Source organism: Miniopterus schreibersii (assembly GCF_964146895.1).
Source record: "Miniopterus schreibersii genome assembly, chromosome: 5".
Lineage (NCBI taxonomy): Eukaryota > Metazoa > Chordata > Mammalia > Chiroptera > Miniopteridae > Miniopterus > Miniopterus schreibersii.
Window position 1 is genome coordinate 48,458,671 of NC_138106.1, and position 27,177 is coordinate 48,485,847.

Genomic DNA, 27,177 nt, shown 5'->3' on the forward strand with positions numbered 1-27,177 from the left:
AATCCCTTTGGCCAGGTAATGTAACTTCACAGATACAATGTTTCACATTCACAGTCTGAGGGATTATTGTGCGATATCTTGGAGAGCCATTTTAGGATTCTGCTTACTACAATTTAAACAGCCACATGGCTCTGGCACAGATTGACTGACTGGGTCATGGGTAGGGCTGTGTATTCAGTATGTTGATCTTTGTCAGATTATGCACTTGAAAGTGAGCAATAGAACTATTAAGTGATTGCCATTCTTTTAATAAAACTTCTGAGCACTTAACTGTGGGTCAGATACTATCTTAGTTGTTGGGGATATTGATAAGACCCACTTAGGTGAAAATGGTAATCTAGTCTTTTCAAGAAAAAATTTTCCAGAGCCAGCAATAAAAAATATTGTTCATAGGGCTTACCCATTAAAGAATGGTGCCTGACAGAAAGTTGATGTTTAATAATTATTGGGAATATGAGTGAATTGCAAGAATACAAGTAAGACTCAACAAAGATCTTTCTGGTGCTCAGGAGGGAATTCAGAAACAGAATCTTAGGATTTATAACAACCTTTCCAGAATTCCAGGTCTGCTAAAAGACTAGCTCATCCAGTTAGGTTAGGATGCCCGAATCACTCCAATGTAACATGAAAAGTACAATTATGTCAATGTGAGTGACTTTAAGTGAATAGCAGGTTTTGTCTGTGATGAAAGCCACAGATATGAAGAAAGAAGGATGGTGTTGCTCTTGAAAGTTGGTTTACCTGCTGATCATAGTCTTGTATGTAACTGCTGCCTTAACAACAATTTGTTGATGTTTTTGCTTGAAGGATAGGTAGGATTTAGCCAAAATAAGAGAAGAAACAATGTGCAAAAGTTCAGAGATGAGTTTGGCGCTTCTTTGGCAGGACAGAAGATAGCCATGGGAGAAACACCCGAGATAACCCATTTGCAAATTCCTTTAACAAGTATTTGAATGCCTCCTATATTCTAGGCACTGTTAATACATCACTGAGTAAACATAAAAATACCTGCTCTTAATGAGCTTACATGTAGTGAGGGGAGGCAGATAGTAGTAAAGTAAGTTACGTAGTGTACCAAAAGGCGATGAGCTTCCCTGCCCTAAGAAGGGGGTAGCAACAGGGAGTGCACAGTGGGTTGCAAATGACTATTACCAGGTGATTAGGCTTTATGGTGCCCTGTCTTTGAAAAGATGATTTAAGTAGAGACTGAAATATACCAAATAAGTCCAGTAATAAAAAGGAAGTTTTCTAATAAGTCTCTTTTTAAAGTTGTGCTCCAAAGATAACCACTTTGGGAAGTGGAACGATAATGTGCTGTCGCAGTAGTCTATGCTTATGTGCCACACTACCTACTTTATTATTTTTAAATATGTCTTTATTGATTTCAGAAAGAGGACAGGAGAGGGGGGGAGAGAGCGAGAGAAACATCAGTGATGAGAGAGGCATTGATTGGCTGCCTCCTGCATGCCCCTCACTGGGAATCGAGCCCGAGCCCTGGGCATGTGCCCTGACCGGGAATCGAACCGAGATCTCCTAGTTCATGGTTGATGCTCAACCGCTGAGTCACACTGGCCGGGCCACACTACCTACTTTAGACCATTCAGGAATAACTTGTAAACTGGGAGATTAGTCAAATGCATGGTCTCATTTCAAATCAAGAAAATTGAATATTCTGTCTAGAGTTAGGTGATCTAATCAAATATGATAGAGATTACTTAGGTTGCTCATGATTTCCATGTGTACTTGCCCTTGTAGTTATGCATTGATTGCTCTTTAGAAAAGAAACCCAAAACTTTTTGTATAGTTGAGCATGAACATTGAAGAATAAAGAAAATAGTGAAAAAGTACTTTCTCCTGATCGGGGCAGCATTTTCAGAGGAAGCCTAATTTACCCCAGAGCATTATTGGGGTAAAAACCCAAATAATGTGTTGGGCAAGAAACCCAAAATGTTAATAAGGTTTAAGCAAAAGAACTCTCAGCTTCTAAATGCAGTGGCTGGCTGAGGGCAACCCTGTAGAAGGGGAGAGAATTGCTCCAGGTGAATGTGTGGGTCTCCTTGGGGCACTAGGAAGGGACAGCAAATCCACAGTCACTTAAAGATCATTGCTGCAGATTGAACTACTTTTTTTCACTTCAGTTTTTAAAACTGGTAAAATTTGCCTCCTGATTAAAATCCCTCAGTGGCTTCTCACTGCCTTGAAGATCACCAACTTCCTTAAATGGCTTGCGACATCCCTGGTGCTGTGGCGCCTGCTACCTCCAGCCTCGCCGCTCTCGCCATGCACTGTGCCCCACACCAACAGGGCACTGCTTTCTGATCGTAGAAAAGACCCAGTCTCACTTCCGAACTTCTGCACATGCTCCCTCTTCCCTGCCCTGCTTCAGCTCTCAGCTGTCACTCCTTTCAGCAAGCCTTTCATGACCTCTCAAATACATATTAAGTGTCCCTTTTATGTGCTCCCATGAGCAAACCTCTATCATGATCTTCACCCTGCTGCCCCACGGCTGGTTCCCCTCTCTACTGCCAGCTTTTGAGGACTGGCGCTGTGATTCTCAGTGCCTGGCACGGATAAGCCTGCGACACGGCTAATTCTCTTCCTTATATCCATTGTGCCCTTCCTGACGAACAGAGTCCTGACTTTGTCTCGAGTGGCAGTGTGCCCAGCTTCCCTTGCAGCCCCAGATAGCAGTGAGGCAGTTTTGGCTAATGAGATACCAACAGAAGGTGCTGGAGCATTTCTGAGAAACTAACTTACCTTCATAAAGGCATTGTCCCCTCCTCCTCCTTTCTACCTGGAGTGTGTTTAGGGTGGCTAGAAGTGACAAGGATAAGGGCTACTTGCCTGTGTGGTGACAAACACGAAGATAAAAAACATTAGGGATGACTGAGCAGAAAGGAGACAGCACTTTTTTTCTTTTTTTTTTTGAGGTTTTTGGCCTGGCCAGTTCTCTAAAGTCACCTCCTGCTATAAAATGCTGGATTTCCAAATTCCTGAAATGAGTCAACCTTGGTTGCTAAGTTAAGGTGCTCAGGAGGACTTGTTTCAGCACGCACAGAGGTGGATGTGATGATTTCGAAAACATGCTTGTTGTTTGTAAGCGCATGCTTCCAAATGCCAGAGGATCTTGGAGAGGTGGTCGGTCCTCTCAATATCTTGTTTACACCAATACCAATTGTATTGGTATAATTTGTTTGTGAAAACTTCCTTAACCCAGAGGACAAATAGAAAATGCAGCCCTCTCTGTCTATAACAGCATCATTTAGCAATGTGTAGAAATGCAAATTCCTGGGCCCCCTCCAGACCTTCTGAGAAGAACTGGGGTGCGGTTCTGCTCTTTGAGTTTTAAAAGCCCCAGGGTTTTCTGATGTGTCCTCAAAAAACTTTGAGGACCACTGTTCGAGATCACTGTTTTCCACATGAGATGTCCCTAAATGCTGATTTGCAGCCAAGGCTAGCAGGCTGGATATACTTCAATTTAAAATACCACTTTCAAATATTGGTGCTTTCCTGGGTGCCCCGCCTCCATTATGAAGGGGAGCACTGGAAAGAAAGGGCAATTCTGGTGCGGTGGGGCAGAGTAAAAACCCACCAGAACAGCACCTCAGGTTCTTAGAGAGGCCTTGGGTTCTAGTTCTGGCTGTGAGACCCAGTTCTGCACGGGTCCCTCTTCTCCATGAGGCCTGGCTGTTTGGCAGTTCCTAGATTCTTAAGCAGATGCATGTTTATGATAAATGCCTGCGATACACAGAATAAATTAAGTTCTCCTGAACCAGAGAAGCTATAAGAACATTCAGGTGGCCAAGCAATATCTCCATGTGTAAATATTCCATTGACATTAGGACACTCTTTCTTCACCCAGTACTTTTTCATATTGTTTAGAGCACCCAGGATGTGCTTGCACAGCTTCCTGAGGTCCCGTCACTGCGTCTGAACTTCAGGTTCCAACAAAGGAAGCCTCAGAAGAGTCTTTGGCCTTCTAAATAAGAAACCAGGCAGGAAACGATTGACTCACTCCCTTACGTAAGTGAAGAAACCTGTTTCCCAAGACAGAACCAAGTAGGAGTTGCCTATAACCCTGGGTAGAATTGTGCCCTCTGAGCCTTCATGGGGCCCAGTCCCAGTCATTTAAACTCACGCGCTGTGACAGACAATCCTGGGAGTGCCTGACAGACAGCTGGGGCTGAGTCCCTCACTCTTGCCAGGCAAGACTACATTCTCTCAGTCTCTCTCTCTTTGGGTAAGAGAAAATAATTTTTGCAACAGAATACAACTTCTCGATTCCAGAATCAACTTCAAATTTGGTGGGGGAAATATTTTAGCAATGTGATTTTTTCTTTGGTTGCAGTGGTACTGCTAAGGGAAGTCAGGTCTTTGGGGAAGAAACTTGTTCATTTATTTCGATAAGCCCTAAATGGCCAACTAACTTTTGAACACTTTTTCCGTCAGTATTTTATCCAGTTGTAGGTCTATTTTTTTTTTCTTCTTACTCTGGGAATCACAACAACTCTTGGAAAATAAGTCTAATTGTTCAAATACTACTTCCTTATCCTTTAAAACAAACCACTCCCTTTAAAAAAATCATCTCCTAGGTTAACATTGTTTTTAAACTATTCAAGTTTTTCACTTTTTAAGCAATTTGTAATTTACTATGGTATATATTAAATATGGGTCCAAGTGATTGTCTCCAGCCAAAATGTAAGTTTTCAACAGCATTTAGGAAATAAAAAATTATTTTCACACTGTTTTTATTTAACCTGGCTTAAACAGATTTAGGTTACATTTCCTGTCATTTTCTTTTTCTGTTTCCATCATCTATTCTGTTTTCACTGGCTCTCGGTAGAATACTTTGTAATAAATTTAAAAAATATATATCTTTATTGATTTCAAAGAGAGGAAAGGAGAGGGAGAGAGATAGAAACATCAATGATGAGAGAGAGTCATTGATCAGCTGCCTCCTGCACGCCCCCTGCTGGGGATGAAGCCCGAAGCCCAGGCATGTGCCCTGACCGGGAATCAAAGCCATATCGCCTGGATCCTAGGTTGACGCTCAACCACTGAGCCACGCCCGGCCGGGCTGTAATACATTTTTAACTATGAAATATATTTTCAATTTCATTAGGGCAAGTATTTACATTAAACTCTTTTTTCCTTTTAATCACAGCAGTACTCAACCCAGCTGACATTAGAATCACCTGGACTCTTTCCCAGAAAGTCTTATTTAATTGGTCTACAGTGGGACCTCAACCTGGATTTAAACAAAAATAAATTAAGTGATTCTAATATGAAGGCAAGATTAAGAATCACTGCACACATTACTTGACCTTCTTTCCTATTTATTCCTATTTATTATTGTCTTCTCTTTAACATGAAGTCTACCTAGCCAGCAGCAAGATACATTTACCCATTTATTCAGGTCTTTTATTTCTGACAGTGAAGTGCTGTAATTGTCTTTGCATAGGTTCTGTATGTTTCTTATTAGATTAATTCTTAAACAGTGATGTATTCAGACTTTCTATACCAAAATCAGGATAAAGTAAAATAAATCTAATTAAGCTAACTATTGAGTTTTGTATATCTTTGACCAGCTGCAGTGTGTATACAGCTATATATATTTATGTCCATGTTTGCATTGCTCAGAAAAGAATTCTTATTTTTAGGTCAGTGGGATCATCTCTGGTAATCCCTATTACCAAAGAACCCTACATCATTAATACTAGCCAACCAGTGGAGATTTTTTAGTTTACTTATTGAACTAAATGTCTGTGTGCTAGGAGCTGAAGGCAGATAAATAGGACTGTTTCTTTATTATGAAGCATTAAGAGTTGCCAGTGGTTATTTTAAAAATTCACTATTTCGAGCTCCCACTTATGTATCTCCTTCAGGGGTCAGAATAGCTGAACAAATGAATTCTGAGCTTGCGTTAGTAGAGTGTAGAGGTTAAGAGCATTAGTCCTGGAGGCAAACAGCCTCAGATCATGTTCTCACTTTACTCACTAGCCATGAGGACTTGGGCAAATACCTTAACTTCTCTACATTTAGACTTCTATAAAGAGAGGATAATAACAATATTCACCTCATGAGGTTGTTACAGGAATTAAATGAGTTATATGTGTAAACTGTTTAGAATACTATCTGGCATATAACAAGCACTTAATATATACTGTTATTATTATTTGGGGACAAAGGGGTTGGCACTAGTAGAGCAGAGTGCAGAGTACAGAGGGAGATGTTATTTAGGGCATCTTTAAAATTGTTTCCTCTTCTCTTTCCCCTCCCCTGTTCCCTCTCTTCTCTTTCCCTTCTCTTCCACTTCTTCTTCTCCTATCCTTTCTAAATAATTCAGTCCAAAATCCATTAGGTAGGGCCAAAGAAGGGATATTATGAATAATTATATGCCAATAAATTAGACAATATAGATGAAATGGACAAATTCCTAGAAAGAAACATTATCAAATCAACTCAAGAAGAAATTGTCAATCTAAATAGACTTATAATAAGTGAAGGGATCAAATTAGTAATAAAAAACTTCCCACAAAGAAAAACCCAGGCCCATATGGCTTCCCTGGTGAATTCTACCAGACATTTAAAGAATTAATACCAATTCTACACAAATTCTTCCAAAAAATAGAAGAGAGAGGAATACTTCCCAACTCATTCTATGAGACCGCTATTACCAAGATACCAAAACCAGACAAAACCATCACAAGAAAACTACATACCAATGAACATGAACTTAAAAATCCTCAACAAAACACTAGCAAATCAAATCTAGTACATAAAAAAGAATTACACCAAGACCACATGGGATTCATTCTAGGAATGCAAGGTTGGTTTAACATTCCCCAAGTTAATTAATTATTCATGTAATATACTGTGTGGATAGACTGAAAAATAAAACCACACGATCATCTCAGTAGGTGCATAATAAAATTGGACAAAATCTAATGTTCTTTCATGATAAAATACTCAAGAAAGTAGAAGTGAATTTTTTCAGCTTGATAAAGGACATCTACAAAAACCCCATAGCTAACATCATACTAAATGGTGAAATGCTTTCTGGATGCTTTCTCCCTAGGACCAGGAACAAGACAAGGATATCCACTCTCACCATTTCTGTTCAGCTTTGTACTGGAGGTTCTAACCAGTGCAATTAGTCAAGAAAAGAATAAAGATGATCCAGATTGGAAAGGAAGAAATAAAACTATCTTTGCAGGTGATATGATCTTGTAGTATATGAAAATCCTGAGAAATCTACCAACATACAAGTTCAGCACAGTTGAAGAATATAAGACCAATATACAAAAATCAATTGTATTTCTTTTCTTCTTTTTTTTTTAATCCTCACCTGAGGATATTTTTTTCCATTGCTTTTCCGAGAGAATGGAAGAGAGAAAGAGAGAGAGAAGCATCAGTGTAAGACACATCGATTGGCTGCCTCCTATACACTCCCTGGGGCCTGGGATCAAGCCTTCAACCGAGGTACATGCCCTTGGCCAGAATCAAACCCAGGACCCTTGTCTGCGGGCTGGTGCTCTAACCACTGAGCAAAACTGGCTAGAGCAAAAAAACAATTTTATTTCTATACACATGCAATTGACAAGCCGAAATGAAATTAAGAAAACAGTTTCATTTATAATAGCATCCATAAGAATAAAATACTTAGGAATAAATTTAACAAAAGAAGTGCAATATTTATACTCTGAAGACTATTAAAAATTGTTGAAAGAAACTTCAGAAGATATAAATAATTGAGAAAACATCTCATGTTTATGGATTGGAAGGTTTAATGTTAAGATGGCACTACTTCACAATCTGATCTACAGATTCAGCACAATCCCTATCAGAATCCTAGCTGACTTCCTTGCAGAAATTTATAAGCTGATTCTAAAACTCATATGGAATTTCAAAGGACCCAGAAGAACCAAAACATTCTTGAAAAAGAACAAAGTTGGAGGACTCACATTTGTTGAGTTCAAAACTTAACTACAAAGCAACAGTAATCAAGAAAGTATGGAACTGGCAAAAGGATAGACATGCAGATTAATGGAATAGAACTGAGAGTCCAGAAATGAATTCATGTGCTTATGATCAACTGGTTTCGACAAAGGAGCCAAGACCTTTCAATGTAGGAAAGAATAGTCTTTTCAGCAAGTGGTGCTGGAGCAACTAGACAGCCACATGCAAAAGGATGAAGTTGGATCCTTAACTCTAACTATTGATAAATATGAACAAAACATGTATAGGGCCCAGCTGGGCGTGGCTCAGCGGTGGAGCATCAACCTCGGCTCCAGAAGATGGCAGTTCAATTCCCAGTCGGGGCATATTCCTGGGTTGTGGGCTCAATCCCTGGTCCGGGGCATGCAGGAGGCAGCCCATCAATGATGACTCTCTCATCATTGATGTTTCAACTCTCTCTCCCTCTCCCTTCCTCTCTCTGAAATCAATAAATATATATTAAAACAAACAAACAAAAAACATGTATAGGATTTCTATGCTAAGAACTACAAAATATTGGTGAAAGGAATCAAAGAAAACCTAAATAAATGGAGAGATATATTGTGTTCATGGATTGAAAGACTTGACCTAGTAATTATATACATTTTCTCCAAATTGATCTATAAGATTAATTTAAATTCTTATCAACTTATTTATAAATATAGATAAACTTACTCTAAATTTGTAAGGGAAGGCAAAAGACATACAATAGCTAAAACAATTCTTTAAAAAGTGGGAGGAATCATTCTACTTGCTAAGACTTACTATATAGCTACAGTAATCAAGATTGTGTGGTACTGGTGGAGGAGAGATACATAAATCAATGAACAGAACAGAGGATGAGAAATAGATCCATACAAATAGGCCCAACTCATTTTTGACAATGGCACATAAGCCATTCAAAGAGGAAGGATAGCCTTCTCAGAAATGGCGCTGCAGCAATTAGACATCCATAGGCAAAAAAAAACAACACACCAAAAAAACAAAAAAAAACCCTTGACCTGAAAATTAACTTAAAAGGGACCAAAGACCTATATGTAAAAACTAAAACTTCACAACTCATTTTTTAAAATTAAAAAAAAAAAAAAATTAATGTTTTCATTGATTTCAGGGAGAGGAAGGGAGAGGGAAAGAGAGATAGAAACATCAATGGTGAGAGAGAGTCATTGATCTACTGCCTCCTACACACCCCTATTGGGCATCAAGCCTGTACTCCGGGCATGTGCCTTGAGCCAGAATTGAACCATGGCCTCCTGGTTCGTGGGTTGATGCTCAACCACTGAGGCACGCTGGCCGGGCAAAACTTCACAACTCTTGGTAGAAAATATAGGAGTAAATTATCATGAGCTTGGATTTGGCAAAAGATCCTTAGATCTGACACTAAAAGCACAAGCAAAAAAGAGAAAATACTGTAGATAATTTGCATTTCATTAAAATTAAAAACTTTTGTTCTTCAAAGGACACCATCAAGAAGTGAAAGACAATCACAGAATAAGCAAAAATATTTGCAAATCATAAATCTGATAAGGGACTTGTATCCAAAATATGCAAAGCACTCTCACAAGTCAATAATAAAAAGACAAATAGCCCAGTTAAAAAAATGGGCAAAGGATCTGAATAGACATTCTCCAATGAAGATATAATAAACTCATGCCAAGATACTTGACCTCACTCGTCATCAGGGAAATGCAAATTAAAACCCCAATTAGATAACAATCCACACCCACTAGAATGACTAGACTAAAAAAAAGTCAGGTAATAACAAATGTTGATGAGGCTGTAAGGAAACCCAAACCCTCACGCACTGCTGGGAGGGATGTGAAATGGTGCTCTGCTCTGGAAAACAGTCTGTTAGTTCCCTGAACAACTAAACAGAGTTACCGTATGAACCAGCAGTTTCACTTTTAGTATGTATCCAATTGAACTGGAAACGTGTAAACACAAAAACTTGTGCACAAGTATATATAGCAGCCTTGTTCATAACAGTCCAAAGGTGAAAGCAACTCAACTATTCATCGGCTGATGAATGGATAAGCAAACTGTAGAATATCCATAAAATGGGATATTATTTGGCCATAAAACATTGGTACATGCTACAAAATGGATGAAACTTGAAAACATTATGTTAAGTGAAAGAAGCCAGTTATCCAAGACCATATCTTATATGATTCCATATATATGAAATGTCTAGAATAGGCAAATGTGTAGAGACAGAAAGTAAGTAAATTAGTGGCTGCTTAGGGGCCGGGGCAGGGAAGAGAATGGGAGATGACAGCCAAAGAGCATGGAGTTTAAGGCGATGAAAATATCCTAAAATTGGCTGTGGTGATGGTCGCACACATTTTGAATATACTAAAAATCATTGAATTGTATACTTTTATTGGAAAAATTATACAGTACGTAAATTATATCTCAGTAAAGGTGTTTAAAAAGAGAAAAATGGCAATTAAATGAAACACATGGTTTTGAACTAGAGCTTTCTGCAATAAAGGACACTTTTGGGATGACTAGGGAAATTCGAATGTTATCTGGGGATTAGATGCAAGCAAATGTATCAGTGTTAATTTCTTCATTTTGGTGGTTGTATTTCAGTTATTCAGGAGACTGTATTTGCTTGTAAGAAATGCAAAATAAAGTAGTTGTTGGTGATTGGTGATAGGCAATTTACTCACAAATGTCCAGGAAAATGTTGTTTTGCAGCTTATCTGTAAGTTTGAGATTGTTTCAAAATATAAATATATTTTGTAAAATACTTGATTTAAATTTCAAATGTGAGAGTGGGGATGGAATGTCAGATTCTCAGCAGCCACAGGGCACTGATGGCTCACGGCATAGCCTGCCTAAGGTGGGGGGGGTGGGGGTGGGGGTGGTGAGGGTGGGGGTGGGGGTGGGGGTGGTGAGGGTGGGGGTGGGTGGGGTGGTAGTATTATCCTTTAGCCAGTTGAGTAGAGCTGACTAATTTTTACAAGATTTCCACTGGACATCAATTTGTATGGAATTTCTGCTCTAAAGCAATAACATCAATTTTGAGAAGGAAAAAAAAAGGTAATTATTCTTTAATACAATAGACAAATAGTTTAGGGGATTAATTTATTTAAAAAGAAATGTTACTTTATTGATAGTTGCATTTATTAGCAGGGATCATTAATCAGTAACCGGTGGAAGGAATCAGAGTGCTTTTTCTTGCCCATTTTTATTTTTAACTTTTAAATTTATCTTTATTGTTGAAAGGATTACAGATGTCCCCTGCCCCCCCATTGATTCCCTCCTCCCCACTCACACCCCCTCTCCAGGCCTTCACCACTCTATTGTCTGTGTCTATGGGTTATGCATATATGCATATAAGTTCTTTGGTTAATTTTTTTCCCACATACACTCCTTCCCTCTGAGAATCCTCCGTCTGTTGCATGCTTCCACGTCTCTGGAACATGCAGCTAAAAGCCCGCCAGCTCATCTTCCTTGCTTTTGTCAGTCTGGTAACCAGTAAGTGTCAAAGACTGCTGTTGTTGAGGAAGAGGTTTGAATATTTTTATGTGAATATAACTATCAGGACCTACCCGCACCTGAAAGAAAAAAACAAAGAAAAAACAGGAGATTCATTTGCATGGATCTATGACAAGTGAGAATCTATAGACTTCTGAAGACCTCACTGTGATAGCTTTTTCGGAACAGCATTCCTAGACCAGCCTCCTTAGACCCTTGATTTTCATAAACCTGCCATCTTATCCCATGAGAGAAAAGGCAGGCTAAAGGCATGGCAAGAGGCATAGGTCCTAGGTGTGTTTTATTTTACTATAATCTAGGAACAAATGAGTTGCATTTCATTTTTAAAGATGCACAGAGCAAGAAAACAAGTGACAGTCTTTTGGGTGATCCTGACTTCCAAATTGGGACACTTTATTTGCCACATAATTTAAGAAGGGAGAAGAAATGCAGAATTGTCCTAGAAAATTTGAGATTTGTGGTTCTCATATCTATATTAGAATCTACTTTTAAAATGGCCACTGGTAGGACTGACCAGGGCCCAAGGGGTGGACAGTCTGTTCTCCCTTCTAAAGTAAAGAGATATTGCTGGGAAGTTACTGGTATGAAGATTCAAATGGTAGTTTGGGCATGAATTCAGGACCTAGAAAGTCATGGTAAGAATTACCACTTTTGATCTTGGTTAAGACCATAAAAGTTTTGTCTTAGAATAATATTTATTGTGCTCTGATGTCCCTTCCTAACCTAATTTTAACAAATGCCACTTATCAAATGTTAAACATTGATAATGGGTCAGGCACTATAATGAGCATTTTACATACATGAGTATATTTACTTCTTATATGGGCCTGAAGAAAGGTGGATCAATGATGATTTTATACATGTGGAAGCAAAGCAGATTCAGGGAGATTAATTTTTCATAAATCTCTCAGCTAATAAATGACAGAGCCAAAATTCAAATCCAGGCTCCAACATTTATGTTCTTTTCACTCTACAGTGTAACTTTTTAAAAGCATTTGTTCTGTGCTTCAAACAGGGCACCAACCTTTGCATATATTATTAGAAGCAATAGTTAAGTATCAGACTCCCTGGGTTCTGCTTTTATAGTTGTGTGGCCTCTGTTAGTTACTTCACCTTCCCAGGGCTCAATTGTCTCATCAGTAACACAAGGAAAAAAAGCATACTTATCCAAGAGATTTGGTTGAGAGGATTAAATGAGATAATGTTACAATCCTAGATCTTAGAGCAGTGCCTGGTACATTCTACGTGCTAAGTAAATTTTTGGTTCATTTATTCCACAATACCCTGCAAAGTAGGTTATTATCTGCTTTGTGCAAATAAGGGAATGAAGGCTGGAGAACATGAGGAGCTGCAGTCACACAGGTTTTGATAGTCAAACAAGTCAAACAAGGGTTCAAACCCAGGACCAAAACTTACAGTCCTTCCTTTTTACCACCTGCCTCTTCATGGGTACTTGAGAAAGACCAGAGAAGGTCACATCACCATCAAGACCTTAAATCTAGAGAGTGGCTCAGAGCAAAGGGATTAACAGCTAGACTGACAGGAAGTCTGAGGGAGCTGGGCTCAGTGACTACAATCCAGTTGGAGAAATTTGATAGCAGAAGGAAGGAGCAGGAGGGAGGGAGAGAGTAGGGGGAGAAAAGAGATGGCAAGAGAAGACTGTGGTTAAGACTGAGCAGGTGATCTTAGGGAGGAAATTGTCAAGATAGTTTTCTGATGAGTTTTTTTAAGAAATACACAAGCTAATTAATATGTGAAAGTTATGCACTTAGATTAATTATATATTATTAATGATCCCAATTTTGGTGGAATGTTTCTTATTGAACAAAATCATTTTTTCATTGGAAAGCATTCTTTTCCAGCTGTGAAGAAAGCAGATTGCTTTCTGAGCACAGGGCAGGCTCTCATTCATGTGCACCCCGCACCCCCCCTTCCCCCCGGCCTGGCATATTTCAGGAGCTCAGATTTGGTGAACTGGGCTGATCCACTTACATAACCCAGTATTGTGATTTTCTCATGCTGAGCTGCTTAGCACCACTTATTTTCTTTGCTAAAAACATTTTTTAAAAATTATATATCTTAAGTAATTGTTTGTTAAAGAGAAATAAGCCAGACTATGCCCCATTCAAATAATTTAGTAAAGATCTAGTAAGTGCATTTGAATGCCCGCTGTTATTATTTATTAAATCAGGATTATCATTTTCTCAATACAAAAGGACAAAATAGCTCCCAAGTATCTGTGGTTGACTTGAACTAGTTCCCTCTCAGTAAATACACACGTTTTTTTCTTCAGTTGGAACTGGATCAATACATCATTTAATTTTTAGATATTGATATAAAATTAATTTAAAAACATTTTTAATATTCCAGTGCTTTAAACTATACCTTCAGTTCCACAGTTGAATCTATTTATTTGAGTTGCAAAAATTATTTAAATTATATTAATCCAAACGCAAAAAGGGAAAGAGTGGTTTAAATTATCTTCCCAGCTAATGATTCAAGTCATTCCTTAGATCCACTTTAGTGAGATGTGTAGAATCACGATGCTTTGAGGCAGAATAAGCTTCAAGAGAGCATTTGGTTTTGCCCTGGTTGGGTGGCTCAGTTGATTAGGACATTATCCCGGACACCAAAAGGTTGCCAGTTCAATTCCTGGTCAGGGCACATACCCAGGTTGTAGGTTCCATCTCTGGTTAGGGTGCATACAGGAGGCAACTGATCAATGTTTCTCTCTCGCTCCCATCCTCTCTCTCTGAAAATCAATAAAGACATATCCTCGGGTGAAGATTAAAAATAAAAATAAAATAATAGATAGCATCTGGTCAAGCCCAGGTCTTCAGGCTCCCACTTCACATATTAAGCAGCTGTAACTACAAGCTAGACATGATCTGAACTTTTATGAAACCTTTTTCTATACAATTTCTGGAAATCAGATTAAGAATCAATATAAGGAGGCTTTCTAAATTAATAAGAAAAAGATGAAGGAAAAATTCTAACAGATGCCAGAATACTCTTTTATGGGGCCATTATGTGTGGTTTTTTTCAGTATGGTTCCAAACAATTATTTTTGAAATTTTCTAACCTGTAATAAAACATATAATAAAATCTTTAAAAAAGAAAAAGAAAAAGATGATATAAAAATATACCGTCATCTATTAAATTTGATAGTTTACTACTCGGGAAGTATGCTATGTAGGCATCTTGATTTAGGACAAAGAGAAGGAACAGATTATAGGATAGAGGTGACAGGGAACATCACATAAAGTGAGAAATACAATGTCTTTTGGTGCCAAAATAGATACTGAGCTCTAACCTTGATGTAGTAATTTATTCCAGCAACCACTTGGGTTTTGTATTCTACAGCTTCAAATTCTTCGTAAGTCTCATTTGTTTTTTCTTCAAGCTGTGGCTTCACCTTAAGAAAAGAAGAAACAAATGATCAAAAATAAATTTGATTCCATTTATGTGGTTTACACACCTAGGACCTCATGTTCCTAAATGATGATACTGAGAAATATGAGCTATTTTCGTATTTCCAAGAAAAGAAAACGCCTACTTTAATAACATTACATGAGCTAACTAAAAGGTCAAATGTTGTTGCTTTAGGTGGTATTTACATCATCAGTGTGGTGATATGGTAATATGACAATGTGGTAATTTTTGACTGGCAAAGCTCTAATAATTATATATGTCTTTGATTAATAAAAAAGGGAGAGCAATAATTACTATTTCATTAAGAATTAAAAGAATAATTCCTGATTCAAAATTGCAAAAATAGCATCGTATATCTCAAGATCCTTCATTTAATCCCATCTGCAAGTCCCTTTGCCATGTACAGTCACATATTTACAGGACTCAGGAATCGGGATGGCCATCATTCTGTCTACCAAAGAGGAATATAAGCTTAGATCCCAGAATTTCTGAACCAAGGATGAGAAGGGAGCAAGAGAGTCTCAAATTCAGTATGTAAACTTGTACTGAATCCGCGTTGTCAGTGTGGGTGCTTCATTCCTGCTCCCAGCTGGGCCTCCTGTGTTAACACCCAGCGTGGCCTCTCCGACTCAGTCTGTGCTAAGAGCGAAGCTCTAGTCTCTGCCAGGATGAGGAAAGGAAATAGCTTGTCTTGCAGGGTGGGCAGTGAGGAGGAAGGATCGGGGCAGCCTCACTGCTCCTCATACAGATCTCCCACCAGCCGTCCTGGGTTTAGCCCCACGCCTCACTGTCCTCTCCATCAGTTTCTGGTGTTGCTCCCGCTTGAGGTATTTGGGGGTGTCCACAGCGTGAGTCTGCTTGCTTCTGGCTCAGACAGTCCCCTCGGTGGCTTAGGCTCTGGCTAGATGCCTCAGTCATTTCCCAATGTTCACCTGTTTTCCATCTTCCAAAGTTTTGTCGGTATCTCTAAGGGGGGCTTTGCCTATCTCCTGTTGTCTTTATATTCGTGTGTCTGTGCTCCTTCCCCCCCAACCCTTTCCTATTATTTAGAGGGAAAAGGGAAATAAATGTGTGTTACTGCCTCTTGTTTGTTGGGCAGCTGCCTCCCTGGCCCTCGCTGGAGCATTTTTGTGCGCATGTGCAGCTCCAGGCGGGCCTCCGGTGCATCTGGGGTTCTCTTGGGGCCGGCAAGCCCTGCCCAGGGGGTTCGGAATGTTTTGAAGCCTTTTCTGTCGGCGCCTCAGTTTGGGTGCCAGAACTGCTTTCAAACATGAAGACATTTGCAGACTAGGCGTCCCCAGAACACTTTGGAGGGGCAAACCCTTCATGGACTACCTACCACCTGTTTCTCCCGTAACCTTGAGATGGAAAAATGAAGCGCCAAGTAGAGAAAGGAAGGAGACAAATCGTGAGAGAAAATCAGAAACGGGGGGAGGCAGTGTGCAGGGCAGAGAGGAGAAGAGCGGACAAGGGCGGAGAGAGGAGTCAGCAGGGAAAGGGGTTGCTGTCCCACTGCAGTCAGCACTGCACACCAGACAAGTTAGAAAGAGTTGAAAAGGGTTAATCTCTATACAAAACCCCCAAATTATCTATTTAAACCTCTTTTACAAACAAGGAACCTGAGACTGTAAGGAGAACATGACTGCTTAAGGCTGATACATTACTAATTATAGTAATTTAAAGGATTAAGTTTCTCGCCTGATAACTTAAGTGTCTGATTTATCTGTTGCAGTTATCTGTGAGCCTTCTGGTTTCCAGTCTTTTGGTCACGTTTTTACCATATATCAGAAGTTTATATTTCTATCTCTCCTATCGAAATCTGCAACCTTTCCATTGTATTGATGCAGTCTGCGAGTCCAGAATTTTCATGAGAGAGCTGATTGCAGTGGTCCTGGTTTGTTTCTGTAAGTGCACCTACCAGAGTGTGCACCCTGATTCCACTCAGCCCCCGAGAATCTGGGGGGCATTGGTTCCAAGACCCCCTGCAGATACCCACAGATGCTCAAGTCCCTTATAGACAATGACATAGTACAGTATTTATACAGAGCCTGTGTTTGCATATAGGCTACAGTGTACTTTGTGTGTTTTTGGCATAGAGCTTGGTGTATGGCAAGTCCATTTTGCTTTTTGGAACTTTCTGGGATTCTTTCCCCAAAATATTTTTGATCCTTGGTTGGTTGAATTTGCAGATGTGAAGCTTGTGGATACGGAGGACCTACTTACTTATTACCTGTAGCCTTGCTCCCCCTTTCCAGGAAAATAGATTTGTGTTGCTCTAATGTTGGATGCTAGGAACCTGGGGTGAAGAGATTGAAGCTGAGGAGCAGGAGAAGGGGCAGAGTAGGAAGAAGCTCCTCAGTGAAACCTTGATTTTTCAGAAAGCAGCTTGGTGTTGAAAGGCCCCCCAGAATGGGTGCTAAGAGGGTGAAGGTCAGCTGGGAGCGGTGGTCAGGAGCCTGGTGGAAAACTGAGCTGAACACAGGTGGTGTTCACTGTCCTCAGCCTGCCATGCGTGGTGGTGGCTGAGGTGCTGGCACAAACAGTGTAGGCGTATCGCTTGGGCCCCAGCCAGGGGAAGGGTGCCACCAGGGAGCACCTGGTAAAATGCATTTTCCCCAGAGCTATTCAAGCATTACTGCTGCAGAGCATGGATCTTGGTGAATTGTTTCTCTGGAATCTGAGGATTCCAGCCACGTGGCACCCAACACCCAGGAGTTTACTTTGTAATTGTTCTGCAGAATCGTTTGGACTTTGCTTAATTTAGGAAAGAATGGATCGAAAGGTAACAGTGGCAACATGGACAGGCCATGTTTTGGGAAGTTTTACAGAGTAAGGGAGGAGAGTTCGGGGAGCAGCATGAAAGTGCAATAGGGCTGCTCAGAGGTGACTCGTGGACATTTGTTGTCTGATTATGTTTTGAGGGAAGGGGGGAAGTAAGGGCAAGGCACCTGGTACTCCAGAAGTGATGGCCCCTGGCTCAAGAGAGGAAGGGCTGGCTTTAGAAAGGAGAACAGAGTCTTAGATTGGAGGGAGGGATGAGATCAGCAGCGGGTAAGTAAACTGGGGCATTCTGACGCGGGATGACTGCAGTCTTCTAGGAGAGGAACCCAGGCACCCGCTGGAGGGGCCACGGCCACGGGAGGGACTGAGGAACTGAGGAGACACAAGGCTCAGCTCCATCTCCGTGCGGTTTCTAGGAAAGGACCAACAGGATATGACAAAGAGGATGCTCTGGCAGCCCCAGGGGTCTGTAGCGGTGTTTGTTGGCATGAATTCATAGATTTATGACGGGTTAGTTTTCTGTGGTTTTGCATCTTCTTTGAGCAAAGTTTCCTGAACCTGGAGCAGAAGCTGAGGAGGAGGTGGTGGCCGTGGGAGTGGTAGGATGCCAGAACTCGCGGGGTCATGGAAATCAGGGGTGGAGGAGAAGATGGAATCACCCACTGTAGGTCCAGGCTGGATGATTGATCCAGTGAGCCTACGTTTGTTCCGATGCAGATGGGAGGCTGAGTGCCTGAGGGATTCTGGTGTGGCTGAACGGCAGGTTCTCTGGGTGTGGGACAGTGGGAGAGGTGACTGATGAGGAGGCTATAGTCAGAGAGTGGAGCACAAAGTTGTGGGTGAGTGAGCGCCATGACATGCTAAGCCCCAGTGTGTGTCCATATGGCGTGCAAATGGAGTGTTTGTGTGGTGTCCTGGCAGACGAAAATTGTGATGTGTGTGTATGCCAAGAGTGGTGTCCAGTAATCAGGTTTGACGTGTATGTGTGTGTGTGTGTGTTGGTGTGTGTGTTTTATGTGCATGTGTAATAATAGCTCTTATTTCTAAAAATAATTATTTAACATTTCTTTCCTGCCCATAAACATTGTCGGAATTCTCATTCAAATTTTTTTTTCTTTCTTTTAACATATACTATAAGATAATGGATCAGCAATAACGGCCTAGAAGCTGTTGTTAGTAGGGTCATTCATTAGGTTCTTAATTACATATACAAAGTGGGGCAAAAGTAGGTTTACAGTTGTTTGTATACAAAATACAGTAGTTAGTACATAAATAATAATACAAGAATAAACCCTGTGTCTTTCGTACTCACAGCTGTAAACCTCCTTCTGCCCCACCCTGTATTATGGCTTTTCATGGGTGTGGCATGTATGGCTCTTTATTTCCATGGGTGTATCTCTTATCTTCAACCTATTTTGTGAATTTCCTTGAGGGCAGGGACTACTTTTATATCTTTTATATCCCTTCACACCCTATAGAAATTCACACAGTACTTTGTACATAATCAATGTTTTCTGAATGAAGAGACTAGGTTTTTATTGTGACAACTTGTTTCCCAAAATAGGAAAGAGGATAGGAGAGGGGCACAGCCAAGATGCCCAGCTAATACAGAGAATCTTGGAAGAGGAGGTTACTTTCGGGTGCACTCTGGCCCCAAGTACCCTTAGCATTCTTTAGTAATGATTCTACAATTACCACCCAGTCCTGTTATCTTCAGAATGGGCAAACTCTTTTCTTCTGCCTTCAAAAATGTTTGTCTTCTGAATCCCAAGCCCTTTGTTTGATCTTCTTTTTCTGACCTCATCCAACATCCCTCTTTCATTTTGATGTCAAATGCCTTGAATATGCAGTTATCATTTTTTATGTTCTCCGCCCTCTATGAGATGACTTCCCCTCCTTTCCCTCCGTCCCCAACGAGGTTCTTCCCTCAGTTGGCTTTCCACTAAGAAGCTCTCCAACAACAACAGGAAAAGCCGATAAACTTCAGCTCCTCCAAGAACACCTGCATTTTAATGGGTAATTTTTCAAAATAGAAATACATTTTAAAAAATCAAAGGAGCCCGGCCGGGCATGGCTCAGCGGTGGAGCGTCGACCTGGGATCCAGGTGATCCGGGTTCGATTCCCGGTCAGGGCACATGCCTGGGTTGTGGGCTCTATCAATGACTCTCTCATCATTGATGTTTCTATCTCCCTCTCCTTTCCTCTCTCTGAAATCAATAAATATATATTTTTTTAAAAAATCAAAGGAATAAATCTATAAGGTAAATGACAGGTAGTGGTGGTTGTCTTTGGGATTCACTCGGATCATACTAGGTATGTGATTACCAACACCTACTCATTTGCCTGGCCCTGCCTGGGGACCTAACTGATTCTATAATCTTGGAGAAGGTGTTGGTTAAATTTCCTCACTTAAAAGTGGTTATAGTAATACCTGTCTCTTGGGGTTGTTTGTAGAAGAACAAATGGTATAATTGGTGTGAAGGTGCTTCCTAAACTATAAAGTGCTTCCAAATGGACTATTGCCCTATCTTCCCTAAGGCTCTCTCCTGTAAGAGAGGGAAGATAAATGACAACTGGGAGTGTGACCCCGGAGAAGCTGAACTACCACACAGTAATTATTCACCTGAGAGTAAAGGGGTTTGACAAGCAACCTCTAATGTCTTTCCTGGTCCAAAACCTATGATTATAAAAAAGTACTTGATTGAACATTGTTTTATATGTTCCAGATATCTTGATTTCCCTAAATGGACTGGAAACTCCTTGAAGGCAGGAGCCATATCTTATAGCCTTGTATCTTCTTTAATATTTAATACAGTGCCGACACCTAAGAGATATTCAAGAATAGATTCATTGATATCCATTTCCCATATTGATTTAAATCCGAGGCCTGCTGCTTGCACAGAGAAGGTAAATTTGCCACACAGTATCTCCCCAGGGTATTTCCCTCACCCCACACACTTCTCCGTGTTCCTGCCACTGTCTGGTGGGAAAGGCAGGAGGTCAAAAATCTGGAGATAGGCTAGCTTCTTGACTAGGTGGTTATTACCATCTTTGAATCTCAGTTTCATTATCTGAAAAATGGGCGTGATGCCTTTCCTCCCTGCCCCAGGAGTTATAAAGATCAAATGAGAGGTTGAATGGAGGGCAAAGCTTTTAAAACTGCAAAGCACCTTTCTGGAATGATGTAGCTACTATAAACACCTCTCTCTCAGTCTAAGTCTCTGACAGGATTTGAGCCTGAGATACACAGCAAGAAAAACACTTTCAAATAAATTTTATCATTTAAGACGTGGCTCAAAGATGGGTGTTATTAACAATGCAAAGCCTTTTGATAGCTTTTTATTTAAGAAGAAAAATTCTTGCTAATCAAGACAGGTTTTTAAAGATCGTTAAAATTAAAATTTTCCACCCTGCACCAAACCAGCATTGCAGGAAATGTGAAAGGGACTGCTGTAATAATAAGAAGAAACAGAGAGAGAAACATAGGCATAAAGAATTAAAATGGCAATAAATAAGGACCTGTCAATAATAACCTTAAGGGCTTTAAGGGAGAGACCAACAGCAATACATTCATAGTTGTGGACTTTAACACCCCAATGACTTCACTGGATAGATCTTTCAGACAAAAAGTGAACACAGAAACAGTGACTAAATGGCACACAAGATCAGATGGATTTAATTGATATTTACAGAACATTTCACCCCAAAGCTGCAGAATATACGTTCCTCTAAAGTGCACATGGGTCATGTTCAAAGATAGACCATATCTTAGGACACAAAACCAGTCTCTACAAGTTCAAGAAGACTGAAATCATATCAAGCATCTCACATCACAAGGGCATGAAATTAGAAATCAGCTACAGTAAAAACACTCAAAACCATTCAAACACATGGAGGCTAAATAACATGTTATTAAACAGTGAGTGGGTTACCAATAAGATTGAGAAAGAAATAAAAAACCTCCTGGAAACAAATGAAAATGAACACACAACCACCCAAAATCTATGGGACACAGCGAAAGCAGTCCTAAGAGGGAAGTTCATAGCACTGCAGGCCTACCTCAAAAAGCAAGAAAAATTTTTAGTAAACTATCTAACCCTACAACTTAAAGAATTAGAAAGCTCCCCTCTGAAGCCATCTGGACCAGGGCCTCTGTTCGCTGGGAGTTTTTTTATTGCTGCTTCAACTTTATCAGATGTTATTGCCCTGTTCAGGTTTTCTGATTCTTCCTGACTCAGTTTTACATGATCTCACTCATATGTGGAATCTAATAAACAAAATAAACTGAGGAACAAAATAGATCCAGAGATATAGAAGCATGGAACAGACTGAGGGACCTCAGTGGGAAGGCGGGGGTGGGGTGAGTGGCGAGAGATTAATCAAAGAACTGATATGCATATATGCATAATCCATGGACACAGATAATAGTGTGGGGAAGGCCGGGGGGGGGGGGAATGTGGGGTGGAAGGAGTCAATGGGGAAAACAGGAGGAATATCTGTAATACTTTCAACAATAAGGATAAATTTAAAAAAGTAATTTTCCACCCTGGCTGGTGTGGCTCAGTGGTTGGAGCATCAGCCCGTGCACAGAAGGGTCTCAGGTTTGATTCTTGGTAAAAAGGCGCTTACTTGGGTTGCAGGTTCAGTCCCCTGCCCTGGCTGGGGCACGTTCGGGAGGCAACCAGGGCCCTAACATAGAGGATCCCGTCTGTTCCATTTACACAGGAAACTGATCTTGTTTGCCAAACAGTGTCGTAGAACGAAGTTTCAGAGAGAAAAAGGAAGAAGGAACGATACAAGAAAATAGAAAATGATACAAGCCTAAAATAGTAATTTATATATTTCTCTTTTCATAAAATATGCAATAGAATAAATGTTATTATATGGATGACAGCTAATCAAACAACATTTAAAAAGTTGTATCAACTTGCTAAAAAACATTCAGAGTTCTATTTTCATCATAATGAATTTTGGAATCACCATAGACAATTCTACTTTTCTACTGAATAATCTTCTTCTAAATACAAAAATTCTCCTTCTAAATAGGAAATTCTAAAAACCTAAATCATCTTCTAAATACTAAAAGCCTAAAACATTTTTCTACTTGGCCAAGTTTGTAGGAAGTTTGTAAGTGGACTGCCTTTACAATGTTGTTCTTCATTAACCCATTTAAAAAAATTTCCCTGCAGTGCGTTTGAAGTCTAGTTTGTCAAATTGTTAACAACTTCAGACTTTAATTACATGTTGGCTCCACTTGGTGAGATTAGAGAAGTTTCATCAGAAACTGAGTTAAGAATCCTAGAATCATACATTGTCAAAGCTTTAGAGATGGTCCAATACAAAGTCTTCTTTTACAAGTGGGAAAACTGAGGCTCAGAGAAGGGATGTGACTTCCTCAAGGCCACTTTCACAGTTGGGATTATTAGAGGTTTCATCTAAAAATACTTTTAGTTCTAAGAAAGCCTAAACAAAACTACACATTTCCCAGTGTGCTGGTTTTCATGTTCACCCACATCACTCAGGGCCAACCTAGGAACCAAGATTTTGGATCAAACCCTTCCATGGGGTGCATCAACTCACCTCATTAGCAATCTCCTGAATTTCTGGAGTGGCAGGTTTGGCTTTAGTTAAACCTCCAGGCATCATTTTGGCTACCTGTGTCTTTGCTGGGCAGGAGACTGGAACTGAAGTGATCAGGTAAACGTGGAGACTCCTGTTTTTAAAGAGGGTGTTGGTGTGTTGCTCACAAGCTCCGCCTTCAGAATGTTTTATTTTTCTTAAAGAGCAAAAGGCACAAGAAAAATGAGTATGTCTTGAGACAAATCTTCTTGCTTCCTCAACAGAATAGCGAACAGGAATTTGGAGTTAGGAGGGGCTGAGGGTGAGTAAGTGGGCGTGCACAGGGAGTCCTCCCAAGCACTCCCTGCATTCCCTGACAGTGGTTCCCTCCTGGAGCCTCTGAGGAAACAATCTAGCTAAGTCAGGGTTTTCCCATGGTTTAAAACCTCTTACATAATATTTCATTTTTTAAAGGAATATTTATGAATAATGTCAGGACTGATTGTTTAGAATTTACTTGATTTTATAAAGAAAGTAAAAGATTTATCTGGAGAACCATGGCTGGATAATTGTATCTTACATCTATTTACATTTCTAGAACTGTTTAAAATCCAGAAAAAGACAAAGACTAAAACAACAAACACCTGTATTCCTATTACCCAGAATGAAAACTTTTAACATTTTGTCCTATTTACTTTCTGTCTTTTCTTGTACTTGTTTTTGAGAAATAAAATATCCCCCTTTCCCCCCAACACACACACAGAGGGAAACTACATTGTGAGTTTGGTATTTTCTAGCCCATTTTTATACTTTGACTTAGTCATATGCTAAACATATATTCTGTTATGCTTTTTTTCTCCTCAACTTGTTTTTGTCACTTCCTGTTGATACACGGATGGATCAATCTAATTCGTTTCCTTTAACTTTATTCCATGATAGATCCATCCATCATCTCTACCCGCTGCCTGCTATAGGCGGTCCCATGCTTCATACGCTTACTCCCCTACTGCTGGAGATTTTGGTGGTTTCTAGTTTTTCATGCTTATAAACAATATTGCATTTTCCCCCTTTTGTACAGATATGAGGGCTTCTGCACACAATTTATCTAGAAGTAAAATTGTTGTTTTGTGTGAATATTTATTTGTATTATTTTATTCAATTTTTGTAATATGTAACATAGACACATAATAAAAATGTTCAAAAGGAACAAGAATTTGCAATATAAGGAATTCTTCACCCCCTCTATTCCTCAGCCACCCTCTAATCTCCAGAGACAACTACTGCCATCAGATTCTTGCAGCCTTCAGAGATATTCTTCACACACACAAATGTGTAAATAATTAACTACACACCTACATATACACACATGCATATATACTTTTCTTTCATAAATGGTGCAAATGGTACTCTACTACATAAACTATTATATACTTTGCTTTATCCCTAACAATATATTTTGGATATTGTCCTACATTCTTCATAGAAAGGTGCTTCATTCATTGTAATGTTTGGCAGGTGCTTGACAAGTTCTTGGAGACAGGTAGGTGTCTTGCTGGGTAACCTAAGGGGTGCTATGCAGACGGCTGTCCGTGGAATGCTTTCACCCAAGTATTGAGAAGAACAGCAAATATGGAAGACATGGTGCTTACTCAAGAGGTCACAAATCCACTTAAGACTTTGGCTCAGCTCTGACCACAATAATTCTTGACTTTTTCCAGTGAGTTTCCTGTCAGGTTCTTTCATATCTTGGCCTCCAACTTTTTTCCAAGGCCACAGCCCATTTCTCTGTTCACCAGCTAGTCCAGGTGATCCGTACCTAATCTCCCCAGTGGTCACATGTAGTGTAAACAGCATATCTTCTGTTTCCTTTCTAGAGTCTGTGCCCTGTTACTGTCAGGTATTCCCTCTTGATTTGCAATAATTTCTTTTAAAAGCAAAAACTATTGTCCCAAAGCAAATATTGCTTTAGTCTTCACACTCCTACTATGATATCCTGGTTCTTTTCAAGGTGGTATGGAAACCTCTGGCTGACAGTCATATACAAGGAAGAGTAGAAAAGAAAAGCATAAAGAGTAATATCTCTGTGTTAATGATTTAATTCATTAAAACACACAATTAAATACACATTTATTTTTAAGTACCTTTAAGATTGCTTTATTGGATATTGTTTTATTTGTATCAGTTAATCAAGCTATTTTTTTCTTTAAATATGTCTTTATTGACTTCAGAGAGAGGAAGGGAGAGGGAGAGAGAGAAATAGAAACATCAATGATGAGAGAGTCGTTGATCGGCTGCCTCCTGCACGCCCCCGACTGGAGATCGAGCCCGCAGCCCGGGCATGTGCCCTGACTGGGAATCAAACCTCCATCTCCTGGATCCTAAGTCGATGCTCAACCACTGAGCCACCCTGGGCAGGGCAATCAGGCTATTTTTATGGAACAGCTTTCTTATATGTCTCATATTTTTGTCTGTGAGCTCATCTTCTACAGGTTTTACCTTTTATAGGAGACTTCCCTTGTGGGGGACTGGGTTATGGGCTTCCGTATTGGGTGGTAGCTTCTACAGGACCCTACAGGGCCCAAACTAGGTCTTATTTTACTGTTGGCTTAGGGCTGTAAAATCATGAAGATACTGAGAATTTGGGCTTATCTCCAGCTTCCCGTACAGGCCTGGGGCCTGGACTTTGCCAGCTGACTGGGCTTCTACCCATGGCTGGGGTGAATGTATGGATACACTCACTGTACACCCCACCATTTCTATTCTAGGTATTTACCCAATGAAATGAAAACATGTCCACACAAATACTTGTGTACAAATGTCATAGTTTTGTAATCATAATAGCCTAAAACTGAGAATGACCCAAATGTCTACCAATAGGTAAATAGATATTCATATGATAGAGTACTACTCAACCACAAAAAAGAACAAATTATTAATACATTCAATAGCATACTAACTTTGACTTAAACACAAGTGGAAGTGAAAAAAACATCAAGCAAAAGAAGTCAAAAGCAAAAGACTATGTACTATATTATTCCATTTGTATGAAACCCCAGAAGAGGCAACATTATAGCAACAAACAACAGATCAGAGATTGCCTGGGGCTGGGGGTGGGAGAAAGGGTCAGCTCAAAAGGGCACAAGGAGCCCTTTTAGGGTGATAACTGTTCTACATCTGCGTAATATAAAATTATACACTTAAAAACAATGGGCTTTATTGTATGCCTCCCCAAATCAGGATTTTTTTCTAGGTGTTATTTAAAAACAAATTTATAAACTTTAACCATTTACCAGCCTTTCCCTATATCCCCTACTCCCAGCCTCTGGCAACTACCATTTGACTCTCTGTTTCTATGAGTTTGACTTTTTTTTTTTTTTAAAGATTCCACATATAAGTGATACCATGCAGTATTTATTTTATTTAGTATAATGTCCTTCAGGTTCATCCATGTTGTCATAAGTACCAGGATTTTCTTTTTTTAAGACTGAATAATATTCCATTGTGTGTGTGTGTATCTATATCTATATTTATGTCTGTAATCTATATCTATATGTACATCACTTTTTCTTTATCCATTCATCTATTGGACACTTAGGTTGTTTCCATACCTTGGTTATTGTGAACAATGCTGCAATGAATAAAAGTACTGGTATCTCTTCAAGATAGTGAATTTGTTTCCTTTGGATATATATACCCAGAAGTGGAATTGCTGGATCATATAGTAATTCTATTTTTAATGTCTGGAGGAACCTCCATGCTCTTTTCCACAGTGGTTGTAACAGTTTACATTCCTACCAACAATGCGCAAGGGTTTTCTTTTCCCACATACTCACCAGTATTTGTTATCTTTTATCTTTTTTCTCCAGTCTTATTGAGATATTGTTGACATACAACATTGTATA

The 27,177-nt window shown here is 39.8% G+C and overlaps 1 protein-coding gene across 1 annotated transcript; it reads right to left on the reverse strand.

Annotated features, from left to right (window-relative positions):
• Nucleotides 1-11,199: 11,199 nt before the first annotated feature.
• On the reverse strand, nt 11,200-23,405 carry CSTA (cystatin A). The gene is made up of 3 exons (XM_081137676.1): nt 23,297-23,405; nt 14,816-14,917; nt 11,200-11,561 (listed from the first exon to the last, which is right to left on the reverse strand). Exons 1-3 carry the CDS (start codon nt 23,360-23,362, stop codon nt 11,433-11,435), a joined length of 297 nt encoding a protein of 98 aa, XP_080993802.1. The 5' UTR covers nt 23,363-23,405; the 3' UTR covers nt 11,200-11,432.
• Between the last annotated feature and the right edge of the window lie 3,772 nt (nt 23,406-27,177).